This window comes from Plasmodium sp. gorilla clade G2, assembly GCF_900097015.1.
Source record: "Plasmodium sp. gorilla clade G2 genome assembly, chromosome: 4".
Classification (NCBI taxonomy): Eukaryota; Apicomplexa; class Aconoidasida; order Haemosporida; family Plasmodiidae; genus Plasmodium; species Plasmodium adleri (nom. inval.).
The window spans coordinates 835,001-854,775 of NC_041696.1; the positions used below are offsets into that span (position 1 = coordinate 835,001).

A 19,775-nucleotide genomic window follows, 5' to 3' on the forward strand; every position below is an offset into this window, starting at 1 on the left:
CATAATAAAAAATAAAAGCATATATATTACATATATATATATATATATATATATATTTTAATATCTTTACTCAGGAGCTCACACACGTAGTAGATTGTGACATAGAAATGATTTTCAAAATGAAAAGAAAATATTTTATATTTCGGAAGAAGTAAAAAAAAAAAAAAAAAAAAAAAAAAATAATCAAATGAAAATATTATACATATATATATATTCATATGTGTGATAATTTTGTTTAGATATTTACCTATATGATCATAGTGTTATTATAATGATCTTTGTTTTTATTTTCTTTAAATTGAAAGGGGCTTTTTATAAGATATTAAAATTATTATGTTTGTATTTATTTTTATATGAAGAGGGATATTTTATATTTTATGGAAATGTAGAATCATTGAATATAAAAAAAAATGTGGAATGTAAATATGTTGGAATGAGTAGAGGTTTAATAGTCAAATCTTTTAATAATATAAAAAATAAGAAGAGATTGAATATGTCATCTTCTATTTGTAGCAGAAATAATATTATTTGTTTTAATAAGATAAATAAATATTTTGATAATGTAAAAAATGTTTTTTTTAAAAAAAGAGATATATTATTTTATTTATATATAATACAAAATGTTCTTACGAAAAAAGTATATATTGATAAATATAAAAAGAATAATTATAATTTAATAAATAAAAATAGAAATAAATATGAATATATAAATAATAATATGTGTAAATATAAAAAGAAGTTATTTAATATATATATGGAACATAATAATATTTTGTATGACCAAGGTGATAATTTTTATGATAATTATGAATCTAATTCTTTTCTTGAAATTAATAATAATCAAGTAGATATTCCTATTGACCTTTCAAGATTTGAGAAAGAAGTAAGGAAGCTAATAGAAATATTAAATTATAACAATTATCATTTAAATATTACATTTGTATGTTTAAAAGAAATGAAGAGAATTAATAAAAAACATAGAAATAAAAATATGCCGACTGATGTTATATCGATATTACATAGTTTAGATGATCAAAGTTATGATTCCAATTATGATTTTTTAAAAAATTCAGTAGAAGAGAAAAAGGGATTTAAATCTGGTGATATATATTTGTGTCCTGAATATATAAACAAGGAATGTTTTTTATCGAGAATGAAATATGAGAGGAGTTTGTTTCATAAAAAAGGAGATAGTCTATGTAATCTGACGGATGAAATAAATGAGGATGTGACAAAAGAAAGTATAAACGGCATAAACTGTAATAATATTAATATTAATGATGATAGTATTAATATTGATAGTATTAATGTTGATAATATTAATGATGATAGTATTAATATTGATAATATTAATGATGATAATATTAATATTGATAATATTAATATTGATAATATTAATATTGATAATATTGATGTTGATAGTGTTGGTGGTTGTGATATATCCGTTGATAAAGATTCAAAAAATGTAGATACAAATAAAATATTGAACCCACGAGGAGTCAATAAACTGTTTTCCAATATTTTTAGTGTAAATGAAAGATTACCTTTTTATGTTTTACATGCATTTGTGCATTTAATGCATAAGGATCATGAGAATAATCTAGAAGAATATAATGAATTTATGGATATAGAAGAAAATATTATAAAAAAATATGTAACCTTTAATAAATATACACCTACTTTTTATGCTCATCATATTATAGGACTAGGAACAGATATTTTGTGTGTATATAGAATTTATAAAATATTATTACTAAAGAATAAAAATAAATTTCTTCAAAAAGTTTTAAATCCATTCGAATATAAAGAATTAATTCAACAACAAGATAATATTAAATATAATATAGAAAAGCTAGCTATATATATAAGTAAAAAATTCGCTGCAAAAGAAGCTATCGTCAAATCTATTGGAAGAGGATTAAGCTCAATATCAAAATATGGAATAAGTATGAATGATATAGAAATAAGAAATGATAAATATGGAAAACCACATGTTTATTTATATAATAAAGCACAAACAATAGCTAGACAATTAGGAATTGTAAAAATTTTCTTATCAATAAGTGACGAAAAAGTTTTTAATAATAATATAAAAACAAATAATATAAATGATAAAAATTTTACATGTTTAATTCATGCGCAAGCATTAGCAGTAGGATCCAATATATAATATATATATATATATATTTATACATATACCTTTTAAAAGTGTATAAATATATATATATATATATTTTTTTTTTTTAAATATTTTATATCATATTTGTTTTGTACATTTGTTTTCATTTCACCTTTTTATTATTTTATTTTATAATTGGTATTTTTTTTTTTTTTTTTTTTGTTAAATATGAATATTTACATTTTTCCTTTTTTTTTTTTTTAAGTATAATTATTTCTCTATATCAAATATAATGGAAAAGATGGTAGTACATGTTAACATGGTTTTACATATATATATATAAAACAATTCTGTTTGGTTTTTATTTTGTTATATTTTGTTTGGTTTTATTTTATTTTGTTTTATTTTTTTTTTGATTTATTCTTTCTAGTATTTAATTATAAGATAAAAAAAAAAATAAAAAAAGTACAATTATTGGAACCCTTAAAACATTAATATTATATATATGTATAAATATTTATATATTTTAATAATACAATTCAAAAATTATATAATTTTCATTATTTTTGTGAACTTTTTTTTTTTTTTTTTTTTTTTTTTTTTGTTTTTTTCTATAGAATGTTAGTTTTCAATTATTACATAAATTAAGTAAAAAATGTACGTAAAATGTAAAATATTTTTCGCTTTTTTTATATACCTTATATATATATATATATATATATATATATATTTATATTTATATTTATAGAACCATTATAAAATTTAGGACCTAATTTTTTTTTTTTTTTTTTTTTTTTTTTTTTTATTCATTGTTACCAAAAAAAAGAAAAAAAGGTACTATTATTAATATAACCACACAAACAAAATATATAATTGAAATTTATAAAAATAGAAACCAAATAAAATAGATGTGTTACAAATATGGAAAAAGTAATTACATGTAAATGAAGAAAAAAAAAAAAAAAAAAAAAAAAAAGTGAGATCACGAAAAAAAAAAAAAATATATATATATATAATATATATATTTATATATGTATAAAAAAAAAGGTTGTAAAATAAAGCCAAAGTTCATATAATAATAAAGTAATATTAATAAGCAAAAACAAAAAAAAAAAAAAAATGAATAAATAAAAAAAAAAATATAACACAAAAGAAAAAAATGAAAGGTTACAATGAAAAAAAAAAAAAAAAAAAAATCAAGCAAATTGTAATTAAATGTGCTTTTGTTTTTTTAAGGAATTAATACTTTTTAAGATACGGTATTAATAATTATTTATATTGCATTTTTCATTCTTCGATTAAGGTAAAAAAGAAAAAACATGTTCCATTATTTTTTTTTTTTATTTTTATATATAAAAATATTAATATAAAATTCGTAATAAAATATATAAATATATAAGTAAAAATTAAATTTATATTATTGCGAAAAATTTTAAATATGTATAATAATTTTCTATACATAATATGTTGCGATAAAAAAAAAAAAATAAAAAAGTTTGAAAGCAATTTTTATTATTGCTGTAAATATATTTGTTAATAATATATAAAGCTTTTTAATATTATATATATAATTATTTAACTAAATATATTACATTTACATGTATATATATATATATATATATATATATATATATATATATAAATTAATATCTTTTATTATTTTTTTTTTTTTTTACACTTTTTTTTCTTTCCCTTTTTTTTTATGCATTATGTAATAATATGTGAAGAAGAAAAAAGAAAGTTGAAAGTATATTTTCTTTGTTTCTTTTACTTCCTGAATAAATTTCAGTATCAGTATAAAAAAAAATTATATATATATATATATATATATACATATACATAATATATTATATTATAATATTAGCTACATACATATTACTACATATATGTAATTTTTTTGTTTTTTTTTTTTATACATTTGTTTTAATATCTTATTTAAATATATGTTATTATATAGATAATATATGTATGTATAATATATTTACATTTTACTTTTTCTATTTTTTCAAATTAGCTAATGTTTTATTTATTATATAAATTTCCCCTTATATGGGAACTTTTTATTATTTTTAATATATATATGTATATATATATATATAATATATTTTTATATATACCTATAAAATTATAAAGAAACCAAAAAAAGGAAACAAAAAAGTAAAAGGTTTTTAAACATCTTCATTCTTCTTTATAATAATATTATATATATATATATATTTTTTTTTGTTTATATTTAAAGAAACATGCATTTGTCATATATACACATTTTTTGTACACACTTGTTTTATAAAATGAAAGTTTAAAAAATTAAGAAATTTATAAATTTGCGTATAAATATGTATATATAATAACACCTTTCTTTTTTTTTTTTTTTTTTTTTTTTTTAAGTTAATAATATATTTGATACAATATGTTTCAAAAGTTTTCAATATATCACATTGATTTCTCAAATATATATATATATAATATGTATTTATATGTATACAAAATTTTATAAAATTTTAAGATTATAAATATATAATTTTTGTAAATCCATTAAAAGTTGTTACTTTTTTTTTTGTTGTTGTTGTTTTTTTTTATATATTTGGCACATATAAAAATATAAAGTATTATATTTTTAAACAATGAATCTATAAAAGATAAATTTAATATATTATATATTTTTATACATATTGTAATATTATATATATATATCAATATCTTGTATTATTTCATGTTTTATAATGAGAATTAAAAATTTTATTTATATATGTTTCAACATAAAATTGGTTTTCTTGTTTTTTTGTTTTTTTTTTCCAAAGTATCTTTTTAATAAAAAATATCAATGTTTAATTTAATGATAAATAAATATTTTTTTGTATAATATATATAATATATATATAATAATATATTTTATAAAATTAAATAAATGTTATTTGTTAAATTATAAATATATATATATTTATTTATTTATATATTTTTATTTTGTGTAATATTGTATAAATTAGATTCTACATATAATATATATATTATATATATATTTATTATATTTATATATTTATTTTTTTTTTGTTATTTTAAAATATCTTATTAAAAAAAATATATCTTGTAATTTAAAAATAAGTATAAAATATATATAAATTGTGTTATTTTTTCTACACTTTTTTTCTTGTTTATAATGTTTTGACATGCAATATTAAAAAAAATAAATATATCATATGTAACATATTTCTTCATTTGTATTGTTGTATATTATTATTGATCCTTAATATATATATTCTTTTCTTTAATATATAAATAACATTATTTTAAATACATATATATATATATATATATATATATATATATGTATATTTTTTTTTTTTGTTACCATTTTATTAAATATATGTTATTTATTTTTATGCATGCATTTTTAAATATATATTATGTATATATATATATAATAAATAAATAAATATTTTTTATATATATTATTATATGTATATATATATTTATATATATATATTATGTATATATATATATATATTATATTATCTACAAGGAATAAGAACATGAAGAAATATATATATATATATATTAAAAAAAAAAATAAACATTCACACACATATAATAATTAAGAATTAATTTATTTTGAATTTCATTATTTTATTTTATATTTTTATATATTTTTTTTTTTCATTTTTCATTAAATTATTGTATTTTCCTTAATACATGATCTTGTTTCTTTATTTTTCTCATATTATATATTTTATATTTATTTTACATTTTTGCTCTTCATTTTATTTTATTTTATATTATTTATTTTTTTTTATTTTATTTTATTTTTTTTTTATAGCTATACTTTTTATACATACATAAAAATCTTTCCCCTTTTTTTTTATTATTTTTTTTTTTTTTTATTTTTTCACATTTAGCTATTTCGTTCATAATTTTTTTTTTTCACGATTATATATAAAATTTTTTTTTTTTTTCACATTTTCTTGTTCTATATACATATTTTTATATTTTTTTACAATATTATATTTTTATTTATATATATATATATATATATTTATGTTATTAATATAATATATAGATATAATAATATTATATTATATATATATATTTATTATATATATTTTTTTTACATTTATATTAATTATTTTTTTTATTCTTTATATATTTTTGTTTTATTTTATTTTTTTTTTTTTTGTTTGACATCATTGGTAAAATAAAAAAAAGAAAAAATGTAAAACATTGGCTTTTTTTTTTTTTTTTTTTTTTTTTAAATAAAAAAAGTATGTTTTTATATATATATATATTAAGGACATATTTATTGAGTCTATACATTTTTTTTTTTGAAAAAGGGATAAGAAAGTATAAAAATTTATAGAACTTAAAAAAAAAAAAAAAAAAAAAAAAAAGAAATTAAAAACAGGAAGGTTTTAATTTTTAAACATTTAAGTTTTTTTTGTTAATTTTGTTATTTTTATAAATTTTTATTTACATTTATATATTTTTTTAATTTCATATTATTCATATAAATACACATATATATTTAATGTATATATTTATTCTTATGTATAATTTTTATTCTCATTTTTTTTTAATTTCATTGTTGTAATATTAATGTAAATATATATATATATTTATTTATTTATAATATATGATATATTTTTAACCTTTTTTACATTAACAAATCAGAAAAAATTAAAAGTTTCATAATTTTTTTTTTTTTTTTTTTCAATTAGCTAAAATATTATATATATTTATATATATATGAAATTAATGAGTTATTCATATTATGTTGTATATATTATTTATTTTATATATATTTATATATTTTACACATTTTAAGTGTTATGAAAATTTTGTTTTTTAAAATATCGATATATATATATATATATATGTCATAATTAAAATACAATATTCATGGTGTTATATTTTTAAAGTTGAGAGAAAATAATGTTGTTTGTTCTTTATTACATGTCACTTAATAAAAAATAGAAATTAATATTCTTTATACATTTTTGCTTGTTTGTTTATTTTCCGTGATATATATTTATAAAACAATATTTGAATATCTTCTATATTAATGTTATAAGATTTATGTACACACATATACACACTTTTATAATATATATATATATAATATTCATAACTCGAACTGTTTGTTAATTTATTTGGTGTGGTGTTTACCGATGTTTTTTATATACATATGAACATTCATTATTTTCTATACATATATTTATATATTTTTATTTTTGAATATCTTTTAGAATCTACTTCTGTTGCTTTACAAACAACACAATAAAATATTCACTAAGCATATATATATATATATATATATATATATATATATATATATATGTATATATGTATATTTTTATATATTTATTTATTTTATAATAATTTTTTCCCTTTTTTTTTTTTTTTTTTGAGATTTATTTTATTTATCAAGGTTTTTAATATTTTCAACATTTTTGACTTTATCTTTAATATATATATATATATTTAATTTTATAATAATTAAAATTGTTGTATTGTTTTATATGTATATATTCATGTGAATAGCATTGTTTTTATATTGTAATTAGATTAGATTATATTTATGTATATATATTTATTCATTTATTTGTTAATTATATACTTTTTAAAAATGTCAAGCTAATATATTTAAAAAGTTATAAACAAAAAGAAAAAAGAAAAAATAGTTACTTGTATACATATTTTTGAAAAGTTTCAAATTGTATATCTTTTAAAAATTTTATATTTATACATTTTGTATATATATATATATATATATATATTTATATATTTATATGTTATATTTGTCATATTACAATAAAAATACCATAGAGAAACCAAAATTAAAAGTAATATCATGAAATTATTAAAAATAATTAAATGACCAGTTAATAAAACATTGATTCCTTGAAATAAAAAATGAGTAGCTGCAGTCTTAAATGTAGTACATTACCATGTGTACATATAGAAAATAATAAGAATGAGAATGGGATTAATAATATAATTCCAGAGGAACCAAATAGTGCACATAACGGTAACATTAATAATAATGATATTATTAATAATAATATTAATAATAATAATGCAATTGATAATTGTACATGTGAAAAGTCATCTGAGGAAATCAGTGTGCACACCGAAAAGTGTGTTCATACTGTGTCTTTAGATGTGAATGTAAAAGATTATAATTTTGAGGAATTTATAAATTCCTTTGAAAGTGATAGAAGGAATATATTATTAAATACATTTAATTATTTTTTTTATAACAATTTTGGAAATTTAAGTGAAGTAAAATTAAAAAATGGAAGTATTGCACATAATTATTATTATAGAAAGATAGCACTAAATATTATGAATTATGATTATGAGAAAGAATATAGAATATATGATGATAATAGAGGAATGAATGAAAATTCAATAATAATAAAACCTCCAGCATATTACATGAATGAAGAAAATAATGGTAGACCACCATTATATGAAGATATATTTTTAAAGAAGACAAAAATTACTAACATTGATGATAAGAATACAAAAGAGACAATTAAAAAATATAAATTACCATTCGAACCTAATTTTTATAGTAATCGATTTTTTTTCTTAGATAATGATATGAATGGGGGTTTATATCAATCTACAAAAAATTGTACAAAGTATTGCAATTCTTTTGTAGTTAATTATAATAATGTAAGTAATAGTAGAAAGAATAAGAAAAAATATGCAAACTCAATCATTTTTAATAATAATAATAATAATATTAATTGTGACCATATGAGATCATTATGTTATTCATACATTTTACGATTCGAGGGACCCCCTCCACATTTTTTAATTATTAAATTTGACAGAATTAATAGAAAGGCTTATATAGTTAAAAAGGTACCAGTGAATAAAAACATTTCCTTTAATTTGGCAAAATTTATAGCAGAAAAGTATATCAATATGTTAAGAAAAAACCTTAGGAAGAGAGAAATAAAAATGGAGAGGAAAAGAAATAATAGCACCTTGAATGGTATATCGAAGAAGGGTATAAATAAAAAGGAACATATTGAATCAAATATGGAAAATAATAATAATAATAATAATGATGATGATAATAATAATAATAATAATAATATTAATAATAGTGATGATAATAATAATTATAATAATAATGATGAGGATCATCTTGTTTGTAACAATGAAATGGTTTATAATAACGACTGTGGTACTATAAACAATTATAGTAATAATAGCAGCACGAATTATTCGTCTGATTATTCATTTTCAAGAAATGGAGATGTGTTAAATGAATATAATGAAGAAGAAGATTTGAATAATTATCTTCTTAATATGGATATAAATTCTCTACCTTATGAGGATTATAATTCAGAAAATTTTGTTAATAGGGAAATGTGTAAAAATGAATATTTGGATATTGATTTAGAAAATATAATATTTAGCAGTAATGCAGAAAAGTATATAAAATTTTTAAGTAATGTGAAAATATATTTTTTAAAAAAGTTAGATGATATAGATTATTTTAATACTAATTGTAAAGATCCTTTTGAAAATAAGATTGTGATAATAGTAAAAATGAAATATGACACTTGTGTAAAATCTAAAGTGTTCATATTTGAAAATATGAAGGATATGGAGAGTGAATATGAATACGTGACTGTGGATGAGAATAATGATAATATATGTTATAAGGGAAGTGACAACACGTTTGTATCTTTATTAAATGGTGATATGAATGGTAATAATAATAATAATAATAATAATAATAATAATTGTGATGGTAATAATAATGATAATTGTGATGATGATGATGTTGATAGTAATAATTCTTCGAACAATCTAGCCAATGAACAAACAGATGATAAGCATGAAAGTGGTAAGAAAGAAGATAATGAAAATGAGGAATCTCGAAATGTAAAAACAGAGGGAAATTTTATTACAAGAAATTTTTTTGGTTTATTTAAAAATGAATATAATAATGTTAATAATGGTGGTACTAAAGAGCAATTGAAAGAAGAAGAAAAAATTAATATAACAAAAAGTGATAATAATATTAATAATAATAATAATAATAATAAAAAGGAGAAGGGGAAAAAGAAGAAAGAAAGGTTGGATATGGATAAAAATAAGAAAGATAAGAACAAGAATATTCATGATAATAATAGAAAAAAAAAGATTAGTGTAAATTATAGGAAAAAAATAATTCAGTTTATACGTAATAATGTATATATAAATTCTTACATATATGATTGTTTTGAAAATAAATATACGAATAATAAATTTTTTAAAGATGATGTGATAATAATAAGGAATAGTAAATCGGAAGAAGAGGAAGAAGAAGAACAACGATTATCATATACTGTACCATATTATATATATGAATTGAATAAATTTGTATTTATAAAATTTATGAAATTTGAGAAGTATATAAATAAAAATCATGAGATAGCAAATGGATATATACAATATTTGTTGCAGAGTAATATAAAATGTATAAATGGTTATATGATAGGAATTAGATGGGTTCCTAATGTATTTGCGTATGAATATTATGTGTACAAAATAACAGAGGATGTGAAAAGTGAATATAAAAGAGAAAACGAGTACATTACAAATAATAATATTAATGGTAACAACAATAATAATAATAGTAATAATAATAATAATAATAATAATTATAATAATTATAATAATTATAATGGTGAGCGTAATAATAATAGCAACTGTAATACTATATATAATTATTCTCTAGCAATAGAAAAAGATTCAAATGAAATAACTACGAAATATTTAATCGATTATGAGAACAAAGTAATAGATAATGTATTATGTGTGTTACATGAATATTATCAAACTAGCTTGTTCACTGAGCATTGTATATTTAATTTATTTAAGTTGGTATTATTACGTGTGAGTTTATATATTGGTGTGTTTAATACTAAGGTAATAACATTAGATTTGGATAAGGCTATGTATCGAATGAAGAAATTTTCAGAGCCTATTAGTATATATGACAATTATGCGTTGTCAGAATATGATAATACTGTGTTGTTACAAGGAGGTGATATACCCAACATGGACTACGAAATGAACGGAAATGAAAATGAAAATGATAATATTAATATTAATAATAATAGTAATAATAATAATAATAATAATATTAATAGTAATAATAATATTATTAATAGTAATAATAATATTATTAATAGTAATAATGGGACCAATTTGGAAGAAAATGCAAATAATGCAGACTGTATGAATGATTATAACGATGGTTATAAAGAAGAAGATGACGATGATGAGGAAGAGGATAATAATGTAACCAAGAAAAAAGATGAAGTGAATACAAATTATAATATCAATATTAATGGTGAAGAGACTTCCGATGAGGCAAAGAATAAGAATCATAATGTAAGAATAACCTTTTCATCTGTTCATTTTGATAATGAAGGAAATAAAATTATTGATAATTATACAGATGAGAATAAAAATAAGCATGCTTCTGATAGTGACATGAATAATAATAATAATAATGATAATATGAACTATCCATCGTCGCATGATAAATATAATGAATTATTTATAAAGAATGAAAAATTCGAAAGTGAAAGTTATTTACCAAACAAGTTGAAGAATAAGAAAAAGGTAAGTTACAATTTGGATAACACATCTATATCATTAAGAAATAAAAAAAGTAGAGACTTTGCAAGTAGTTTAAATTATGATCATGACAATAATATTAATAATAATAATATGAGTGGTAGTAGCAGTAACAATAATAATAGTAGTAGAGGAGGAGGAGGAGGAAAATGTTATGGAATATTAAAAGGTGAAGGGGATCAATTTAGTATAAAATATTATAGTACTTCAGCCAATAATACATCATCAACACTTATTAATAATAAAAAAGATTATTATTCAAATGCAAGTGATTTTAGTGCAACTTCTCATTTGACAACTAAGCATAAATATCACTTACGTAGTAGTATTCCTCAATCAACTGATAATTATTCATCAGAAGAATATATGCAAAGGAGTAGTATGCGTACACGAGGTGCAGAAAGGTCAGCTAATCGAAATAAGATGTTATATAAGCTAATGAATAAAAATGGTTTAATTGAGCCCTATTGGTGGTTCTTTTATAATTTATATGAAAATGCATGTATACACGAAGGAAGTACACTTTCTAGTAACATGAACAATAATAATAATATGAGTGGTAATAATTATACTAGTGGCAATAATTATACTAATGGTAATAATTATACTAATCATTATAGTAATAATATTAAGAAGGGAACTTGCGGAGATGATGTCTTAAATGACGAACAAAAAAGAATTTTAGAAAAAAAATATAAGAATAATTTGTTAAATCATTTTTGCGTAAATAACGAGAAATTAAAAATAAAATATATATCGATGATACATGATATAATATATAAGAAATATATGCTTTTAAACAATACTATATTTCCTCGGAACTTACATGAGTCCGAGATCTTATATACATTATTTCCTCATGAACCTCATACTTTTATGTTTTTATATACGGATGATAATTTTCAATATCAGAATGAAGTATTTTTGAAACAGGTGACATTTAGTGATAACATTAATTGGTATCATTATCCATTGAATGGTCAATATAATAATATGGATTTATTTAAAAATGGTGTTCATGATGAAAAGGAAAACATGGTATTACATATAAATGATTATTATAATGGTTTAGGAGCATCATCTCGATCTGTTATAGGTAAAGATTTTTATGTGGATCATTTAATTATGGGTGATTCAAAGGATAGTACATCAAATATGTTAATGAGTAAGAATTTGAAATATTCGAATATGCCAAATTATGAAAAGGTACGAGCAAATTATAGAGAAGCTCATTTGCTAAATGAAAAGGAATGGAAAAATATTCAGAATGGAGGATATTATAAGACCATGTTACATTTAGGAGAAGACATGGAGCATCCATATAATTTTGGAGTATATCAAGATCCAATTATATCAGCATATGAAACGAATAGGAATGATTATGGATTTGCTAATGGAATATTGACAAATAAAATATTGGAGCCATCTACATCATCTGCTGTAACAGCAGCGGTAGTAAGTAATAATACAGGAACAACTCAAAATAATAATAATAATAATAAGGTGTTTACTTTTGAGAGACGTAGAAGAGGTGTGAAAACCAATGAATATTATGACTACTTTGTAACTGATAAGAATTTGTTAGGAGGGAAAGGTAAATTTCATAATGTGGGTGAAAAAAGAAGTGTTTCAAATACAAATTTCGGACGTAATAATAGATATTATGATCAAATGATAGGAGAAGATGATGATAAGAAAAATACTAGTGATAATGACTTAACATCATTAAAACGAAGGAAGAATGGAAATAGTAAACGTGCTAAGAGTAATAATTTGTCTAATGTGAAGGGTTACAGTATATACAATGTAGAAAATAATGGTGAAGCACAAGGAGAAAATAATAACAACAATGTGAACAATAATTTGAAGAGTAATAATATTAAGAGTGATGTAATGAATCATGATGATTCGTTGATACCTATGGGACCATTACCTACAGGTGTATATTTCGATTCTGCTAGAAAATTATGGAGATGCCAATGGAAAGAAAATGGGAAATTTAAAACAAAAGGTTTTAGTTTAATCCATTATAATACACTTGAAGAGGCTCGAAAGCAATGTATTTTATATAGATGTGATGTAGGAAATATCCCTGTAAAGAGTGAGTGGTTGAATCCTGTGTATGTGCGATCTTCTTATTTTTATAGTAAGAGATGTTCAAGTAGTGCAAATAATGCGACAAGTTCAGGAAATAATTATACTACAACAGCAGCGCATAGGGAGTTGAAAACAAGTTCATTGAACTTGAGTAGATTGAAGGAGAAGACAGGAGTTAGTCAAGCGGTATCAAGTAATAATAATAATGATAATAATGTGGATAATATGGTTAATATGGATAATCTGAATAATATGAATAATATGAACAATATGAACAATATGAATAATATGAATAATATGAATAATATGGATAATATGAACAATATGAATAATGTGAACAATGATAATAATATAAATAATAACAATGTAAAAAGTGGTGGAGTTGAAAAAGGATTTATGGATGGCTCTAGCAAAGGATCAAATGATGATAATTATATTGTTGGTCAGACAAATACAATTAGCAATACGAATAATAATAGATATTCAACTAGAAACAATACAGCTTCATGTGCTGCAGCAAGCGACAAGGGGAATGAAATTGATATATCCATTTTACAGGAATTTGTTTCAAAAAATAAAGAAGGAGGTGTGTCTGTAGATGGAGGAATGCTTGAGAGTGCTTTGATCGAAAGAGGATTGATTGAGAGTGGGTTACTAGATAATGGTTCAGTTAATAAGAACAATATGTCATTGCGTATGAACTCGAAGAATGCGATGCTTGGATATAATGGTGAGGAGAATAATAAAGGAAAAAAAAATATAAAAATAAAAAAAAATGTGAATAATATGAATAATATGAATAATATGGATAACCATAATAATAATAATAATAATAATAATGATAATAATTATAATTTCCTTTTTGCAGATAAGAAAAATAAGAATAATAATATAAATATGTGTGTCAAGGAGGAAGAGAAACGCCGAAAACAAATGGACGTGGTAGGCGATGGAAGTGGAACACAAGCATTGAAAAGAAGCAAACGAAGTAAGAGTAATAACAAATACAAAATGGATATAAGCGTAGTAGATATAAAAGACGATTTTGCAAAAGATATGTCTAATTTAATTAATGAAGAGGATATCGAAAATTTTAGAAATACATTTAATAAGGAGTATTTAAAAAGTGTACTAACAAATGATAATAACAATGATGGTATTAATAATAATAATAATGATGATATTAATAATAATAATAATAAAAAGAATAATAATAAGAAGAACACCAATAATAAGAACCAAAATAATAATAATAATAATAATAATAACAATGACAACAACAACAACAACAATAATAATAATAATAATAATAATATTAGAAGTAATTCCTTTTTTTTAGATGGAAAAGATATTAACAATGAATATTTAAATAATGAGAACTTTTCAAATGACATTCAATCATTCTTCAAGTTTTTAAATTCTAAAGATGCGAAAGATGAGACTAAAGGAAAAAAGTATTTGGATTTCAAACTAGGAAATGGACTTGATGGAGATGAGGATGGAGGTGGTGTTTATGATGAGAAGGAAGAGGATTTATTGGATGAGAATAAGAATGGATTAAATTTGTTAAGTGATGATATTAATATTAATAATAATAATAATGAGTTGTTTGAGGCTATGAAAGCTTTTATGAAATACAATGGAAATGTGATGAATAATGAAAAGGGAGAATTATTATATGGTAGTAATAATAATAATAATAATAATAATAATAGTAGTAGCGGAACATATGTTAAGAATAAGAAGAGTTCCAAGTATGACAATAAGTCTTATGGTGGTGATATGCTTCCAAGAAAAGAGATGAAGAAAGAGAGAAGTAGAAAATCACAAAAATTATTAAATTCTCAAGTGAATGAATCATCCCAACCTGTTAATAATTATAAAAGTGGAGGAGTACAATTTTATATGAATTTGGATACTACTAATTTATTGGCAGCATCTCTAATGACAAATAATATAATTAGTAATTTGAATAGTCAAAGTAATGGAGACAATTCTAATGTTAATAATAATAATAATAATAATAATTATAATAATAATAATCATTTGAGTGACATGATGAAAAGTAGTAATAAGGAAGGTATTGGATCTTCTTGGTCTCCATCAAATATATGTCCTGATATATTTTTTCAAGATATCCAAAATTTTATTAACTTTGCTAAGCGCAAGGAGTGTATGAATGATGAAAAGGAGGAGAACGACGAGGGCAGCATGACGAATATGCGGAATATGAATAATAATATGCACCTTATTGGTAATAATCTGAACAACAACAATAATAATAATAATAATAATAATAATAGTAATAGTTTAATAGACAATGATGTGTATGAGAATTATTTAAAGTCACTTATAGTTCAGTATGAGAACGAGGAGAAGCTAAAGGAAAAACAATACGTCCAAATGAATAGCAACAATAATATTAATATTAATAATAATAATAATAATAATAATAGTAATAGTAATAGTAATAGTAATAATAATTTGAAGTATTTCCCTTTTGGAGATAAGGAAGAAGACGATAAAGAAAATTTACGTAATCTAGAGAATGACAAAACGGATAAGGAAAAAAATGGGGGAGGTGGTGTTGTGTCTTCTAGTTCTTCATCTCCTACTGGTTTTTTTCAAAAGTATTTAAATATCTTTAGTAAGAAAAAGAATGGAAATGAATCTGAAGATTTTATGAACAATAAGAATAATGTGGATAACTCTAAATATGTGGAATGTGGAAATGGAGACAAAGAAAGCAATGATTATAATACTCGTCGAAAAAAGAAGGATGAGAAATTGAGTATTACTAGTAGTAATGCTTTATATGATATGAGTAAAATGTTGAATAATAATGGTTTTGGAAGTGTGAGTAGTTATAATGAGGCTTATAAGAAGAACTTTAATTATCTCTTACAAAAAAGTAATATGAATAATAATAATAATAATAATATTAATTTGAATCTATATAATAACGGAACAGGAGATAACAATGTGGAAAATTTAGAAGGTGTCAATAGTAAAGGGTCGAAAAAGTACAATAATAATTTAGGCTTTAATAATATGTCGGAGGCTAGTTTATATGAATATTTTAATTTTGCTTCTCTTAATAATAATGGTAATAATATATTTGGACACGATAGAAAGAAGAATGGACATATGTCCATTAATACTAAAAGTAGTAGCATATACATGAATGGTAATCACGTGAATAATTATCTTAATGGTTCAAATAATATGAACAGTTTCAATAGTAATAGTGACAATATGGAAGGAAAGTATGATGGATATGATGACAGTATGTTGAGAGGAATGGTAGAAAGAGGATTATCTTCATCGATATATTTTAGTAACAAGCAAAAAGGAAAGGAATCAATTAATAATTACCACAATAATAATAATAGTAATAGTAATAATAATAATAATAATAATCAATATATGGATGGTCAGTTAACAGAAAATGAAATTTCGAATCAAAATATTTCTGGTAACATGAAAAGTATTAAAAAGAAAAAAGGTAGTACAAATGATGATGAAAATATTAATTTAATAAAACAATCTTTGCCTAAAGGTATTTATTATGACCACGCGAAAAAATTATACAGAGTGCAATATATAATAAATAATTCGATTAAAACGAAAGGGTTTAGTGTAAAGAAATTAGGGTTAGCTCAAGCAAAAATCGAGGCAGAATCATTTAGAAATTTTTGTTTAGAAAATGGGTTATTGAATTCTCGAAAGAGGAGATTAAATTCTCCATATAATAAGAAGGATGAGAGTTTTAGTATGATACCTGACAATGAGGAGATACTATCGAATCTGTTGTTTTTGTACAATTCGAATATGAATAATAATATGAACAAGATGGGTAATAATAATGATGATAATAATAATATTGATGGTAATAATAATGATGATAATAATGATGATAATAATGATGATGATAATAATGATGATGGTAATAATAATAATAATGATGATGATAATAATAATGATGGTAATAATAATGATGATGATAATAATGATAATGTTAATAATGATGATGTTAATAATGATGATGATAATAATAATGATGATAATAATGATGATGTTAATAATGATGATGTTAATAATGATGATGATAATAATGATGGTAATAATGACGATGAAATGGCTCAAAATGAATAATCCATATGTAATGGTTGCATAATATATATATCCATATTTATATTTATTTTCCCTTGAAAAAATTAAGAGAAAATAGAGCAAAACAATTGACATAATTAATATGAATTATATTAGAAAAAAAAAAAAAAAACACACAAACAAACAAATAAATAAAAAATACACATATAATATATATATATTATTTTTTATACAATGAGTATGTTGTATGTGTATTTATATATATATATATATATATATATATATATATATATATACTTTATAATTAATTTTTTTTTTTTTTTTTTTTTTTTTTTTTATATATATATTAAAATTAATTTTTTAGAATTTATAATCCATATATGTCTGTTTTAATGGCAAAAAATTAATACATCCATTATTAATATGTACATATGTATATATATTATAAATCTATCTATCTATATGTATATATAATATATGTATAATATATATATATATATTTTAGTGTTTTATGTTTATTTTTATTATTTGGTTCATATGATATATATATATAAATATATATATATGCTTATATTTAAACTTATTTATTTTTTTATCTCATTTTTGTTAATATGCCTATTAATAGTATATATATATTTCTTTTTTATATTTAACTTTAAAACAAAAATAACAACATTAATTTAATCCTTTTAAAAAAAAAAAATTTATGATAAATTTTTTTTTGTAGTGACATATGAAAATATAAATTGGAAAAAAAAAAAAAATAAAATAAAAATAAAATAAAATGTCATTTTCTTAGAAAAATTTTGGGTATATATATTTATAAGTCGTTTGAACAGCCGTATAAGATTTAAATATGCATTAAAAAAAAAAAATAAATATATAAATAAATAAATAAATAAACAGTACAATATTAAATATATATGTATATATATATATTTTATATTTACATTTTTTTTATTATTAATTATATTTTTTTTTTTTTTTTTTTTTGTATAAAATGTACGGTGGGAATAAAGTGAGTAAATTTCTCCCACTGGTGGATATTCACCTGCTTGGTAATAAAAACCATTTGTTGTTTTTTTGTGGGAGATTGAATTTTGGAAGTAAAAAACAGAAAGAAAAGGTTGATAAGGAAACTAAAAAGCTTCGTAAGTTTTTAAAAATATCCAATATAAAAAATAATGAAGAAGATGAAAAATATGAAAGAGATATAAACGAGATGGATATGAAAAAGAAGATGAAAGGAATTAGTGGAATGACACAAATTGATTATAAAATATATGATATAAAAATGGAAGAAATTAATAAAAATTTTGAAAATAAAATCAAGAAAATATTTGATACATGTGTACAAATAGATTTTTTTAATAATATCTCTATTTTGAAAGATAAGAAAAATATAAAATTATGTGATGTAGCACAAGTAGTAATAAAATCATCTAATTTAATTTACTTTTATCCTTATACAATTAGTGATATACAAAAAATTATTCATAATTTAAAACTTAAAGATAATACTTGGAATCCCACAGTGTCAAATGATGGACAATATGTTATTTTACAAATTCAACCTTTATCAGAAGATGTTAAAATGAAAAAAAAAAAAGAAGCAAAAGATCTTTTTGAAAAAAGTAAAAATGATATTAGAAATGTCAGATATAAAATAAGGGATGATATAATAAAAAATATTGAAGGAGATCAATGGAAAATTGTGGAAAGGAATAAGTTAGATAATTATATCAAAGATAAAATAAAGATAATTGAGAAGGTGTATGAACAGTGTGTAAAAAATTATTAA

The 19,775-nt window shown here is 20.1% G+C and overlaps 3 protein-coding genes across 3 annotated transcripts; all 3 read left to right on the forward strand.

The window, feature by feature from the left end:
• Positions 1-271: 271 nt before the first annotated feature.
• Positions 272-2,170, forward strand: PADL01_0419400 (holo-(acyl-carrier protein) synthase, putative; the record flags this gene model as incomplete). The annotated part of the gene is made up of 1 exon (XM_028685317.1): positions 272-2,170. One exon carries the CDS (start codon positions 272-274, stop codon positions 2,168-2,170), a length of 1,899 nt encoding a protein of 632 aa, XP_028536827.1.
• A 5,853-nt stretch (positions 2,171-8,023) lies between these two features.
• Positions 8,024-18,016, forward strand: PADL01_0419500 (transcription factor with AP2 domain(s); the record flags this gene model as incomplete). Its single annotated transcript, XM_028685318.1, has 1 exon — positions 8,024-18,016. One exon carries the CDS (start codon positions 8,024-8,026, stop codon positions 18,014-18,016), a length of 9,993 nt encoding a protein of 3,330 aa, XP_028536828.1.
• Positions 18,017-18,974: 958 nt separating this feature from the next.
• On the forward strand, positions 18,975-19,775 carry PADL01_0419600 (ribosome-recycling factor; the record flags this gene model as incomplete). The annotated part of the gene is made up of 1 exon (XM_028685319.1): positions 18,975-19,775. One exon carries the CDS (start codon positions 18,975-18,977, stop codon positions 19,773-19,775), a length of 801 nt encoding a protein of 266 aa, XP_028536829.1.